Source organism: Microcaecilia unicolor, chromosome 2 (genome assembly GCF_901765095.1).
Source record: "Microcaecilia unicolor chromosome 2, aMicUni1.1, whole genome shotgun sequence".
NCBI classification, from domain to species: domain Eukaryota; kingdom Metazoa; phylum Chordata; class Amphibia; order Gymnophiona; family Siphonopidae; genus Microcaecilia; species Microcaecilia unicolor.
In genome coordinates, this window is record NC_044032.1 from 65,168,961 (window position 1) to 65,184,835 (window position 15,875).

At 41.3% G+C, this 15,875-nt stretch overlaps 1 protein-coding gene across 1 annotated transcript in view; it reads right to left on the reverse strand.

Moving 5' to 3' along the window:
- Positions 1-15,875, reverse strand: part of PDZD2 (PDZ domain containing 2) — a 307,044-nt gene that overhangs the window by 173,246 nt on the left and 117,923 nt on the right. The window contains exon 5 of the mRNA XM_030193000.1: positions 1,104-1,215. Coding sequence (XP_030048860.1) covers positions 1,104-1,215 — 112 coding nt within the window. The remainder of the gene's footprint in view (positions 1-1,103; positions 1,216-15,875) is intronic.

The following is a 15,875-nucleotide window of genomic DNA, read 5'->3' on the forward strand; positions in this document are numbered from 1 at the left end:
GTAATGCCAAGCTGAAGTGAAAGAGTAGCCTAATGGTGCAGGTGAAGAACCAAGGTTGCCTGGTTCAAATCCCAATGCTGCTCTTTGTGATCCTGGCAAGTCACTTAACCCTCCAACTTCTCAGGTACAGACTTAGATTATAAGCACTCCAGGGACAGGATATTAACTACTATACCTGAATGTTAACTTGCCTTGAGCTACTATTTGAAAAGATGGGAACTAAATCCCCCCAAAAACTATCAAGAGCAACTAGCTTGTATCCTAAAAGAGAGTGAGGACAGTAACATTATTTATTATTTATTGCATTTGTATCCCACATTCCCCCACCTATTTGCAGGCTCAATGTGGCTTACATAGATTTCATAACATTGTCATAACAGGATATCGGACACAGTTAGTAATGTGTAGCGATTAAGGAAGGGTGAGGGAGGGAGAAAGGAAGGGAGTTGTTAGGGTAATTATAGAAGGTGTGCGTTCATAGTTGAGTGGACTTAGTGAGGTACTAGGTTCTCATTGTAGGCCTTGTTGAAGAAGAATGTTTTCAGCGATTTTCGGAAGATAGATGTTTCTTTGATTGCTTTCAGGTCTGTGGGTAATGCATTCCATATCTGCGTTCTCTTGTAAGAGAAGGTAGTGGCGTGCATCATCTTGTATTTAAGTCCTTTGCAGCTGGGGTAGTGCAGGTTGAGAAATTTACGGGATGATCTTGTGGCGTTTCTGGGAGGTAGGTCTACGAGGTTTAGTATGTAGATTGGGGTGTCTGCATGAATAATTTTGTGAACATGAAGACTCTCATGAGATTCATCAACCCAACTATAAGTTTTACTAATAAGGGATATTTACATAAAACCAAAATGTATTAAAGCATTCCTTCCTAGGAGATTTATTCTTTCCACTAGCTTAGAAGTTTAGTGTCATTAACCCACAAAATAAGATGCCAGGGTAAATGTAGCCATTGCATAATCCTAGATCTCCAATCAAGCCCAACATACAAGGGTCTTGTGAAGAAAGCCAAGGCTGTTGTGCTTGATTAATTTTCATACTCAACATATTTCCTCTGGAAGATGGGTTTTTCACATCTATGTCATAGTAAGGCTGCTTACCTTGAGACCGGCTCCTGTACTTCATAAAACCATTTCCAAGGGTTGGACTTTTACAGAGTCCTTTAGTTCCTTCTCCACAGCCTATGTCTTGACACTTATCTTTTTCTGTCACCTAAATACAAAAGAATAAAGAGAATCTCTTAAGGGAAAGCTTGCAGCTTTCATTTGTAGTACGGAATTAATTTCAACACAGATTTGCTCCTGTGTACTTGGCCCAAAAGCCTTCCTAAGCACATTTGAGATTTCCTGGAACTCTGACATTCAACTCCCCTGTAAGAAACCCAGGAAACATTAATACAAAATAAAGTATGGCAGTGGTTCCCAAACTGTGTGCCGGGGCAAATCCTGAACTCCCTCCTATCACCACCCGAACCGCTGCCGCTCCCTCATTATGTTGCTACTAATTGGAATTCCGGAAGCTTGTAACTCTTTAGGATTCCAGAATCTTCAGAACTTTTAGTACAGGAACAGTACTGGACAGCCTGAGAATGGCAAGGACAAATCAAACTCGGGTATAAAGTATCACATAACCAAGTAAAATGAGTTTATCTTGTTGGGCAGACTGGATGGACCGCTCAGGTCTTTATGTGCCGTCATTTACTATGTTACTGTTTGGGGTTCTACATGGAATGTTGCTACTAATTGGGATTCTGGAATCTTGTAACTCTTTAGGATTCCAGAATCTTCAGAACTTTTAATAAAAGAATAGTTCTGGGCAGACTTCTACAGTCTGTGCCCTGAGAATGGCAAGGACAAATCAAACTCGGGTATAAAGTATCACATACCATGTAAATGAGTTTATCTTGTTGGGCAGACTGGATGGACCGTTCAGGTCTTCATCTGCCGTCATTTACTATGTTACTATGTCTCTTTTTCTCTTCCCTTCCCAGTGCCCCGTGAGTCCTGCATCTCTCCTTCTCCTGGCTCTCCTCTGTAGCCCCAGGCCCCTGTACCTCTCTGGTAGCGGCGATTGAGACAGTTTTCCACAAACGTCGGAGCTGCCCTCTTCTCTGGAGCATTCCGCCTTTGATGTACCTTCTTGTTATCGCGTAGGCTGCCTGAGAAGAGGCCACGATGCTGACGGAAAACTTTCTTAATCATCGCCGCTGCTGGAGAGGTACAGGGGACTGGGGCTACGGAGGAGAGTTGGTGAGAGGGAGAGATGCAGGGCTCACTGGGAATGGGGAAGAGAGACTTGATTGGCGGAGGAAGGTTGAAGGGGAGAGAAGTCAGACTGTTCAGGGGGTGGGCAGGCCTGGAAGAGAGAGGAAGAGACGTGGCACTCAAGTGGGGTAGGGTGGGCAGGGCAAGATAGTACGGGAAGAAGGGAAAAAAGAGAAAAAAGAAGGGGAGAAGCTGAATATGGGGAGAGACAAGGACAAAGAAAAAATGCTGGGCAAGGAAGAACATTGGGACAGGAAAAGGGGAAGATGGCGACAAAGGGGGGCAGAGGAGGCTCCTCAGGGCTACTCCAGGTGAAGGTGAGCAGTGGAAAAAATGCGGGAGGGAGGAGCAGTAGAGAAATGTGGGGGGTGGAGACCTATGTGGCCGGGGGGGGGGGGGGGGGGCACGAAAAATTCTCGGACACTAAGGGTGCTGTGAACCGAAAAAGTTTGGGAACCTCTGCTGTATGGTGACATTCACCTAAATATTTCAGCTGAAAAAAAACCCTAAACAAACAAAAACGATGGCAGTGATTTCTAGATATATATATTACACACATTTTTGACATCTGAAGAAATAACTCACGTGGTCTCAAAAATTAGCATCTGATCACATTTTTTAATAATTCTTATTGTAGCCCTCCTCCTCTATCTTCACTGTGGAGACGGGTCTGGCTGAGGACTGCTGAGGCTGGTCCTAGCTCATTGCAGTCCACAAGAATCATTATAAACAAAGGGAAGTGTAGGATACTTAGAAGCATATTTTCAAAGCACATAGACTTACAAAGTTTCATAGGTTTCTATGTAACTGTGTAAGCCTATGTTCTTTGAAAACAAGCCTCTTAATCACATCTGGATTAAATTAAGATGCACTTCATTCTATGGTTTTGGTGTTTCAAGAAAAATAAGTCGTTACTTAAGATTCAACTTTATCAATGGAAATGATTTGACACATATTAGCCACAAGTCTTCACATTCTATCTACAATATACAGTTCAGAATGTAGAAAAGTAGAAGTTTGTTTCAAACACAACATACTCTACACTTTTAACATGAAGGATAAATTATAAAAACATCTATCTACAAAGAAAGAAAAAGAAATCACAGCATATCTACATTAGTCCATTAAAATTGTCACAACATGGCTAACTTGTTGTTCCATCATTGAAAGTAACATTTAAAGCTTTTAGAAGTTGCTGACCACAGTTATGGAATACACTCCTGGTACCACTTTGTTTGGAATCGGACAGTGACATTTCATAAAAGGAATAAAGCAGGTTCTGTTTGAATGCACTGTACGCAGGCTGCAAAGAGGAGAACATCAAGAAACTCCAAACTGCCCAGAATACTGTGGCCAGACTCATATTTGGAAAAACTAAATATGAAAGCGCAAAACCCTTAAGAGAGAAACTCCACTGGCTCCCACTTAAGGAACGTATTGCATTCAAGATCTGCACACTGGTACACAAAATAATCCATGCAGACGCGCCAATCTACATGTTAAACCTTGTGGACCTACCTCCCAGAAACACCACAAAATCATCCCGCAAATTTCTCAACCTGCACTTCCCCAGCTGCAAAGGACTAAAATACAAGCTAATGCATGATAACCACCTAATTTTATAGACTGGCCAGCTAACTTAGCAGAATATTTTATAATACTACAGTGTACTCCCTTGAATAGTCCTTCATGCAACTTAGCTGGAAAAATTTCTGGGGAGATTGGGGAGAACATTGCTACACATATAAAACTCGGAAAGATTTTTTTTTTTTAATGTCAGGTACTACAGATATTTTCCTGTGCCCAGGAGGCTTACAGTGTAAGGGGCCAATGCAGCAAACCACATGGTAGAGGCCAGCCGAACAAGTATTCTACCACAAAATTAGCGAGAAAAAAATACCTATTTGCTACTGCCTCCAGAACTGCTATGATACAAAATGGCAACACCTGACCCCTAGAGGTGTGTTGCAATTCACCTCTAGGGGTCACTGCAATCAGTGCTAGGGGTCAGGAACTGCCATTTTGGATTACGGTAACGCTGGAGGCAGGAGCAAGTGGGCATCACTCCTGCCTGTCCAGTCATTGAGGTGCATAGTCTAGGGGGAGAGGTAGGGGAGGGGAAGTACACTAGACTACCAGGGATGCTTGGTTCTTTTTAAATGTTGTGATCAGAGGAATGGGGCAGGGTGGGTGGGTCAAGGGTCGATAGATTACCAGGACTTTGGGGGAAGTGTTAGCTACCTTTCAGTTACCTTGTTGGGGTCAGGTCAGGTCATGTCAGGGGGAGGGGGGGCAATGCAGAATGCTATTGGGTCTGTTGAGTTGAAATGGGTGCCCTTCTTAAATGATGCCTCAGAGCTGGCAGTATTTTTGTTGTTGTTGTTCTGGTGGTATGGTAGACTTCAGCACACAGCTTTATACCATTACATAATAATAATATGCTGTGTACTGATGTCTACGTGTAAGTTAGGTTTTCAACGCTGGGACCCTCTCTGCATTTTGCAACCAGAAACGACAGAGTATCCACAGATTTTTGATGCATGCTAATATCTAAACAGTTCCTCTGCAAATGAATTTAAGCTAATATTTTGCTGAGGATATAATACAAAATCTATTCTTTCCCAGAAAGACTGTTGGCAACTCTTTAGCATTAATTTCACACATATTTGACTTTCTTAAAATAAGAAACTGTGCTTGAGACTTGAATATTAAGGTGTAGTTTCAGTGATATATGGAAATGAGCTTTGTGACAGATATCAAGTACCTTTAAACCTTAAATCCTCTACATTTCGCAATCAGTTCAGCCTGGTAGCTTAAAGAATATAACGTGGTCTGGAATTTTTAAACCTGAACTTCAATGCCAGATAAGTTTCCAAGTTTCCAGTCACAATACTCAAATTATTCCACCATTTTTTTCTCATTTTAAGACATTACCTCACAATATGGCATTAAATATAGTACTATAAATTATATTAAAAGCCCAGAAAATAACTTTATACTGTTCCTATTTGAAATAAAAGCCATCTGAAGAATTTAGGCTGGAACCACTGAAACACTTATTTTATTATTTTATGTCACTGGATTGGAAATAAGTGATAAAGGGAATTTTCAAAGGCATTTCCATGCAAAATAGAGGGTTTTATGTGTAGAAACAGACAATTTTCAAAAGCCCAATGTGTGTAATGTGTTATTGGGAAGGCATTCTCAGCAGTGAGTTTAGGGTGCAGAGGGCACTTACATGCATATTTTTGGATTTCTAGAAGTATATGAATAAAATGTCATTGAAAAACAGCAGGGACAGATTTGTGTGTATACTTTTCCAAAATCAATTTTCCAAAAGACATTTTTCTCCTTGATGCAATGTCTGAGGGTAAAAGGTGCCTGCAAACTTCACATTTATGTGCATTATTTGAAAGCTGTCCCTATTATGGCCATGCTTAACCCAAACACCAAATGATAACAAAAAAAAAACATCAAACCAAACTCAGGGGTGCACACACAATGGGATCTGTATTCTCAGATTAAAGACTGTTCCCCTGATAACTGAAATCAAGAGGACAGGGGGTATTCAAAAATAGAAGTATAGTAGATGAGGGTTGTAAGATCCTTCTGGTCTCGAGGGTGACCAAAATCGGGATTCTTGGTTTAGACCAAAACTGAATTTACAGCCAAAATTTGCAGTTCCAGTTGAGAATGGGTCCTCTCAGGTAAACCCTCCAGCAGAGAATGGGGCCCTCCCAGGCTAACCACCCCACCCACCCCAAACTGCAGCAGAGAACGGATCCCCCATATCATACACCCCTCTGACCACAAACTGCACCACACCACCACCCATAGGCCTTCACTGGGCCTACCTCTAGAAGCCCTGGTGGTCTAGTGGCCTCTTCGAGACAAGAGCAATCCCAGTTGTCTTGCCCCTACCAGCTCCAGCAGTCAAAATGGCTGCTGCAAAGTCTCAGAACAGTCCACAGCTGTCATTTTGACTGCAGCACTGGTGGGAGCAGGAAGGCCTTCGGATGGTGGGAGGTGGCACTTGGGGTGAATGGTCGTGTTGAAGTCACAGGGGAGAAGGAAGTACATTTTCAGCTGAAACCGAAACATGGCCAGACCTGGATTTTCGGTTAGTTTCAGTGCTGAAACCAAAAGCAAAATTTGATTGGCCTAGAGCTACTATATATTGTGTTTCCTGCTGTAGCATAACTGGATCCACTTGATTTCTGACTTTATCCTCACAACACTAGATCCTCTGTGCTTATCCCAGACCCTTTTTTTTTTGTTAATTTTGATATCATTTTTGCCTTTTCCCTCAACCTCCCCCATAGGATGCTGATGTTCCTCAGTTTACTTCAGTAGTTGCTCAAATCATAACCCCTTGGTCTAGAACAGGTACAGTATATGCCCAACCTCGACCCTCACCCAATCGGGTTTTCATGATTTCCCCAATGAATATGTATGAGATCTATTTGCATACAGCCCTGGTCTACAACTTCCTTAACAACGGAAAAAGTTTCCTTCTTGTGCATTTATTTATGGCATTTGTACCCATATTATCCCAAACAAGTTCAGGTTCAATGTGACTTACATCAAACTTTTAAAGCAAATTACAAAGAGAGAACTATAACGAAAACACAAAACAGTGATAGGAAAAAACATCCAAGCAGTAAGATGAATCATTTTGAAATAACAAATTAACTAAAAGAATAATAAATCACAAACAGTGGTGAGGAATTCACTAAACAAAAATGCTTTCAACAATTTACGAAATTTCATGTAGTCAATAACATATTTGAGTGACACTGGTAGGGAATTCCATTTCCTAGTACCCTGGTATATGAAGCTTGCATCATGAATAGATTTGTAACAAAGATTTTTACAATAAGGAAAATGGAGAAGATAGTCTCTCGACATCGGATGAGAATTACATAAGCGTAATTCTAACAAGTATTACATATAATCAGGTAAAAGACCAAATAAAATTTGATAAACAAGGACACATAGTTTAAATGTAACTCTTGCATTTATTGGAAGCCAATGCAGTTTGATTAAAAGAGAAGTTGATTTGGTGAATAGAGGGGCTTTACATACAAGATGAGACAAAGTATTCTGAGCTGTTTGAAGTTTTTTGATAAGAGAATTTTAGGCCTGAGTAAACAGCATTACAGTAATCAAATTTGAACAGCACTAAAGATATGTATTAGAGCTGTACCAAAAAGCATATTTTGCTATTCGGCCGAATTTGGATAATGGGCATTGAGCTTTAATATAGCAAATAACAAAAGAAGCCATGTGAAATCAGAGATCACGTGTTTATTTCAGTAGGATTTAGCACAGTAATGCACCAGATTATTCATATTCAAATGTAAATCGCTATTTGAATGCAAATAATATAATCAGGGCGCTAATCAGGGCTGAATGAAATACAAATATTCGGTACAGCTCTATTATGTATACCTCTGTGGGTTTTAGAAGCAGTTATTAAGGTGTGCTAACAGTTGAGCTTTAACTGCACCTTAGTTCACTGTGGGAGTCACTAACCTGCCGGATCTCAGTACTGTAAGCTTAGAGACTCCTGCAATAAATGAATAATGCTACTTGCGATCAACCTTGTAAGCAGTGTGATGTACATTACCCAGGAGAAGCAGGCCACGAACCTGTAGCGCGATGCTCCTGGGCTGCATCTTAAAGGGCCTGGGCAATAAGTCACGGCAAAAGGGGATCCCGTCAGATGGATATACTAAATGAATAATAATATCAAAGATACACACATAAAATGAAGCATATGAAGTGTATAATTTGACAAAAGTAAAAAAAATTAATGAGTAAAACAGAGGGTTTTGAGCCAATGAAGAGTCCAAACCCAGAGAGTCACAGAAAACACTGAAACAGTGACCGGGGACATACAGAGGCTTTTTCCTCCATTAATTATAAAAATTAGTGAGCACCATGGTATAGCAACCACATAAAAGGTGTTTTGAAGCAATCTTCTTAATTTTGTGGTTGAGTCCTTTCAATTTAAATAAAGGAAACATTTCATTCCTCTCCTTGCTTTCACAGCCATGACAGACCTAAGAAATATTCACATACACAGGGAGGAATGCAACTTTTGTTGTTATTTCTCTTAAAAAATACCATTTCTACACACAAATGTGAACTTATGCAATACCTGCAATCTGACAGGCACATTATTTTGAAAATGATTTCTTTAAAAGGGCAAGTTAAGCTTGAGCTAGGCTACTCAAAGTAGAACTGGGAACTACTTTTCATCAGTATGGACCCCAAGTTGTACAATGACATTTATTTTTGTTACCCTTAAACAGAAAAAAAATGCGCCTTCTGCATAGGCTGGATAAAATCCTATAAGGTTATTATTTCTGAAGTGAATTTAGATGGAATTTCAAGAGTATACATCTGGATATAAAAACCTGTCAGCTAGCTCATCCTATTTTATATATGGCTCAAGCATCTAAGACCATATGAAAGATCTCTGTGGATTGAGGTGTCTAAACAGAATTTCAGTGTCACCTAATTTGTTTCCAATTTCCTACACATTCCAACACTGCAAAATAAATACTCAGCAGGTGTGAAATAAAATAAATCTCATAATACAACTAGGTTCTTAGCTCTAGGTTAATTTCTATTAACCTGAAAGCTAGGATACTGTTCTTTTCATTTTAATAATACAGAGTTTATTTGTAGTGTATGAAACAGAATCATTTCCAAAACTCTTGGCAGATGGCCACAGAACCAAAAGAAAATTGTAAGGTCACCACATCTGCTGGCGTATATGAAATAAAACTTGCACTGAAGAAAGAACTATTCAAGATGCAAATGTAATTATAGGCTCCTGAAATATCATGTTTCTTTTGATCTGTACCTGGCCTGCATTTACTGCTTGGAAGAGCTGACCCACCTACCCAGTGGCTTAGGAAGGGGGGGCGGTGGGGCAGTCCACCCCGGGTGCACGCCGCTGGGGGGGGTGTCGGCTCCGCTGGTTCACTGCTCTCTCTGCCCCGGAACAGGTTACTTCCTGTTCCGGGGCAGAGAGAACAAGGAACCAGTGGAGCCGATGCAGCTCCCAGCGACGACGTGCACTCGGGGCGGAGCGCCAGTGGTAAGAATGCGCTCCAAGGGGGGAGGGGTGCGCAGCGGCGACCTGCCCCGGGTGTCAGCCGCCCTCGCTATGCCACTGCACCTACCCTTTGATGCCAATATATGTCCATTGATGACACATTTATGTAAATAAAGAAAAAAAAGAGTCCTTGCAACTGGAAACAGTGTTTGAACATTCTCTCTGAAGTCTGCATTCCAGTGCAGGGTACTCCTGTGGTTATGGGGTAAGTGGAAATGCCTGAGGGGCCCTTTTACTAAGGTGCGCAGAAAAATGGCCTGTGCTATTGTAGACGTGTGTATTGAATGCACACATGTCCATTTTTCAGTGCGCCTGCAAAAAAGGCCTTTATTTTGGCCAAAAATGGACATCCGGCAAAATGAAAATTGGTGCGCATCCATTTTGGGCCTGAAACCTTACTGCCACTCATTGACTTAGAAGTAAGGTCTCACACTTTAACTGGGCGGTAATCGTCAGTGCGTGCAGAATGCTGATCACCACCCAGTTAGCACTGCATGCTGGAAAATAAAATATATTTTCCGGCGTGCGTACTGGATGTGCGTAAAAATGAAATTACCGCCCGGGCCAGGCGATAGCTGGGCGGTAGTTCCAAATTGGCACGTGTAGGCGCCTACACAGCTTAGTAAAAGGGCCCTCAGTGACTAACTAAAAGAAAATAATGTTATCCATCTGCATTAGCATGTCTGCCATATTATTTGTACTTGTGCTGTTCTAGAAGACATCCAGAATCTTTTAAGTTGAGACTGCCTGTTATAAATTGGTAGATAACTAACATCTTGCTTACTATCTCTTCTGTGGATTTAACACAGATACTTTACTTCCATGGTTTTTCCAATGTAACCTCCACTTCTGTCCATTACAAATGAAGTCTCCTTGATTTTATCGAATGATACCCTGATGTTGCACTGACAGCTGTACCATTCAAATTTTTTATAAAGATGTTTGAGCTTTGTGACCATAAAAATTTCCAGGGACGATATTTAAAACCTCTTAACTGGCCAGGAATGGCACCTGGCTGGTTAAATGGTATTTAACCAGCTATCCCGTGATATTCAGTGGGAGATAGCTGGCTATCTCCCGCTGAATATTGCTGGTTAGCACTTAGCAGATAGCTAGTTATATCACATGATATAACCAGCTATCCATCAATATTCAAGCTCATCGCCGGGTAAGTTTGGTGGCCAAAATAGCAGATATATGTTTGGCTGGTTTAACCCACTATGTTTCATGACCTTTTACTACCTTTAGAGATATTGCATGCTTTGTTAAAAATTTGTGACATGCCACAGTATGCGGAAGAGGCTAAGGCTCAGTTGGGCGATAATTTCTATCAGAAATTATCTTGTGATCCCATTCAACTTTAAAACTGGCTATGGCTAAAATCATATTTGTTACTAAAGCAGAACTGTTTTGGAGCCTTTATCTAAGGGCCTCTTACCAAGCTGCGCTAGTGGTCCCTGGTGCGGTAATGAATGGGCTTGGTCAGAATTGCTGAGCAGGAAGTGCTAGCATGGCTTGATAAAAGAGGCCCTAAATTTGTACATTATTTTTTAAAAACCTTTTCTGGGGGAGACCACATGATGTGGATACATATCAAAACATGGCTGCATTACACATAATGATATATATTTTTTTAATCTGGTCATCTACAGTAGATCAATTATAATTGTTTTTGACATGGCTTAATTTGTTGGATAATAATTTGCAATTTGAAATGCATTATGATTATGAGAAAATTTCAGATGTATGACGTTTTTAAACAAGATCAAAGTCTGCACACTACAGTTTTCTCTAAATTCACTGATCACAATAATGATTTTACATTATTCCAGTTGTCATCCTCGGAAGTTCAAGTACTCATTACCTATTAGCCAATTTCTCAGAATTTGTCAAATATGCATGAATAATATAAACATGAAACTAAACAACGTTGAATTAAATTTGAGACTAGAGGTTACCCTTCAACAGTAGCTAAGAAAGCATACTATAGAGCTTTATATGCCAACAGATAGCTCTTATTGCAACAAACCCACAGAGAAGAAATGCATAAACACTCTACATCATTCAGTCAGATCTGCTCAGGTGGCTAGAATTATATGCAAACATTGGCATATACTTAAATTACATCCAATATTTCAGGCAGCACCCTGTATAGCATTTTCCAGGGGTCCTAATATAAGAAATTGTGCTGTTAAATCTTCATTGCAAACTTCTCTGCAGTCTGATAATGCTATACATCGCCCATGTTTACATTGTAGCTATTGTGAGATGTCTTTATGTATCACTCAATGAATGCATCCTCAAACAAACAAAATGTACACATTAAAATCAGAAACTACTTGTGATTCTGCTTTTGTAATTTATATTATCATTTGTCCTTGCTGGTTGGACTATCAGGAAAATCAAAATCCGTCTTATGGCGCATCGGAGCCAAATACATATAGGAGGAGATTCTATATATGGTGCCCACAACAATCAGCACTGAAATCAGTGCTGACTAAGCGTATTCTATAATTGGCACCTAGATTTAGTTGATATTTCAGCACCGATATCTGTAAACATCCGTTTCCGCTAATGAAAACCTGGTGTAAATCAGCGTGTAGATTTAGGCGCACTGGGCCATATTCTATAACTAGGTGCCTAAAGTTTGGAATGCCCATGAAACGCCCATTTCCCTAAGTTCAGCGCACATTATTACAGAATACGCTTTTGTGCACCTAAATTCTAATCAGTGCCAATTAGTGCTCATTATTGCTTGTTAAGTGCTGTTATCGGTCCTCATTTGCTTATTAAGCCAATTAAGTTTTGTACGGTATTATAGAATCCACGCCGATTTTGCCGCCTAAATCTAAGCGCACTATATGGAATCCGGGGGTATAGCCTCTATTACTACTCCCTTAGTTCAGCATTTTTTTTTTTAAGATAAACACATGCATTTGATCAAATTAGGTGTTTTTTTATAGAATAAATTCAAGAATCTCCAGTTGGAGGTAAACAGGTTACAAAGTCTCACTGAGAGTCCCTTTTACCAAGCTGTGGCAGAAGACGGCCTATGCTGGCATTGGCACATGTTTTTCACGTGCGCCAACGCCTCCTTTTACTGCAGTGGGTAAAAGGGAATTCTCTCTTTCCTGCAGAAAATAGCCGTACAAGTAAAGCACTTGCCGCACGGCCATTTCAGACGTGAGCGATACCGCCACCCATTGAGGGCTCCCATGCTAAACTTGGCAGTAACCAGGCAGTGTGTGGCACTGTCCGATTACCGCCGGGTGCACTCTGGCGCTACATTTTTGTAGCGCCGGATATGATGCGCTAGGGGTGGGAAGTACCACCGGGCTGCTGCAGTTGCCAGGCGGTACTTCCTGTTTAGTGAGCTGTAAGCCCACATTGGGCTTACTGCTGCTTAGCAAAAGGGGCCATGTGATACAGCAATACTGGATACAGCAGTTGGGAGCTGCTACAGCATGGAGTTTAAATGATATGGTTGAATGGAATATGATTATATGAAAAAAACATTTTATAATAATTCTTTTAAGGGTTCTGTTTGAAAATGGACATCAGAATATTGGAAACAATTTAGGAATTTCATTAAGGAACCATTGTTTTGCGTTTGTGAACGACATAAAGCTGACTGAATACATCACCACATTTTTCACGTCTGTTTCTTCTGTTGATACAGAGGTATAAAAAGAAATATCCATGAGATCAGTAAGCTCTGGGGACTTTTTATTAAAAGCAACACAGTCGGAGGTTATTGTCTGCAGGATTAGGGAAGCACTATATCGTCCTCGATGAAGAAATCAAAATGAGGCACTTCACTGGATAAGCATACATTTACCGAGTGGCGCAGTAGATAAGTTGATTGGTCTATTTTAATAGACAACGAACTGATAGTTAGAAATGGAGAGCACTGTTCACTTTTACAGAAAGCAAGGCAGTTAGGATTTTTTTCAGTGTTTTTTGTTAAGTACAAATTCAGATAGAAAAAAAAATAAAGTAATATATGATATGACAGAGCAATACAGGTAGAAATAGGTAGTAAAAAGAAAATAGCCAGACAATGAAATATATAAAAGTAGCCAGAAATAATTCAGCAGTTTAGAGGTTTTATTTTTCATGTGCACATCTCCACATGTATATGTGAGACAGTTTTAAACCTTTCTTACTGGGTTTCAATTAGCCTCTGGACTTTGCTGGGATTTTCAGTAAAAATATGCACATACTTTCACTTTGAAAATTATCCCAGGATAAGAATCTGCAACATACTTACACTGACTGCACTTGTGCAAATACGTTTCCTGGTTAAAATAGCACACACTTTTCAAAATTCATCGGTATGCACATAGTTCCAAATCTTGTCTCCAGGAATTCCTCTCTCTACAGTGGGTAAACATACATGCAAAGTTGTACTACACATATACGGGGTAGGTAATTTTACAAAAGCCTATTTCCCTAGGTAATGCACAGTTTTACCCATGGAAATAGTTCTTTAAATTGTCATATTTAAGTCCAATTGAGCTCCTTTAATCTAGGCACATTAGATACTACAATGTGTTAGAGTTCCTACAGCAGGATGGTGATGACAGAAAGTTCTCTTTGTTTCTAACTGAAATATATTGAGATAAGGGAACTTTAAAAGTGAGAATGTGGAAGAATGGTCATTATTTGCCAAATAAGTATAAGGAAGAAGGTTCTTCTGCAAAGATGCAGAAATGATGACAATTAATGGTAACAATGTTTCCTTAGCGTTCCAGCCCAGGAACTCATGGGTTATGCACGCCTTCCAGCAGGTAGAGACTGAGAACTCTGAGGTGAGCCCTTCAGTCTCTGTTAGAACTTGTTTCTTTATTTCTCTCTCTCTCTATGTATATATTTTTTTAAAAAAGGCACTGGTTCTCTAGTCTTCTTCTTCTGGGAACTGGAGAATTTTCATTTTAGTGGCTGAGCTCTGTGCACATCTCAGTCAGTATCAGGGATGTTGCACCCGGGGGGGGGGGGGGGATACCAGTTCCCTCCCCCTAAATTCCTCCAGTGGCCCCCGGAGGCTTAACATTATTGGAGCTGAGGAGTGCTCAATCTCTCCGGTGGGAGAGCATTGCAGCCAAAGGAGAGGCAGCCACATTCTCCGCAAGAATCCCAGTGTGCGCCGGTGTTCCAATCCCGGGGAACGCTGGTCTCGTCAGAGTTTAAAAAAAAAAAAAAAGAAAAGAAAACCGAGCAGGGAGCAGGTGATGAGAGCCATGCCATGTCAGAGAAACTGAGGAGGTGCACTGTCTGTCACCGCCAGGGGGTCAGGGCTTCTGGATCGTTTATGTACTAACTGTGGTAGAGTCTTCTGCAGTAGCCAGTTCTACTCCCTCCGTTTACGTAGTACCGAGAGCGGTTCCCTCTCCTTCCTCTTTTTTGGCGGCTCGTGCAGCAGACAGTTAATGCTCCCGCCTTGTCAGGAATGGCCGCCATTTTGCCAACCCCTGTGTTGCCTCAGCCTGCTGCCCGTTTGGCTGCAATGCACCCGACCCGATGGGGTTACAGGAGGGAGGTTTCCCTCCAGAGTCTGTACTGCAAATATATCAGGCCCTTTTTTTTAAGCAGGTGGATACTTCATCCTCTCCTTCTGGGTTGCGTCTGGCTAAACAGGTGGCTCCTGCAAAGAGGACCAGAGGGTCTTGGGGCTTAGAGGAGGATCAGGCCTCAGACCAGGACTTGGATATGCCCTCCCTAGAAGAGACAGATGGGTTAGATCAGCAGTTAGAGGATCCCAGTTCATCCGACACAGGGGCGGGCTCTTCACTCCCAGGTGAGGATCCCTCAGTCACTCGAATTTTCCACAAAGAAGATGTACAGGAACTCATCTCTTTGATGGCTTTGACTTTGCATTTTGAAGAGGATCAGCCCACAGCCCTGGAGGGACGTAAGGTAGATCGGCTGGTGAAAGGTATTAGGCAACCTGGGAAAACTTTTCCTATGCATCAGGACATTAGAGACATCATTCAGGCTCAGTGGGAAGTTCCAAATTCTCCTTTTTGGTTAGTTAGGTTTATGGTTCGTCTTTATCCAGTCCCAAATGCTGACAAGCTGCTTCTGAAGATCCCTGTTGTGGATGCTGTAGTGTCGGCGGTCACTAAGCTCAATACAGTTCCAGTAGATGGAGGCACAGCTCTTCGAGATGTCCAGGATCGTCGAGTAGAGGCCCTATTGAAGAGCAGTTTTGACGTTGAAGAGTAGTTTTGACGTCTCTTCCTTAGCGGTGCAAGCAGCCATTTGTGGCTCTTTGGTGGCTAGAGCGTACTTTCGGTGGGCCACGTCTTGGACAGAACTTCCGATGACTTAGCCTCTATAGATGCAGAGGTGCCCAAAATAGAGATGGGTTCGGCCTTTTTGGCAGACATCTTGTATGATTTGCTACAAGCTTCTTCTAAATCTATGGCCTTAGGGGTAGTGGCTCGCTGTTCTCTTTGGTTGAGAGGTTGGTCAGCAGA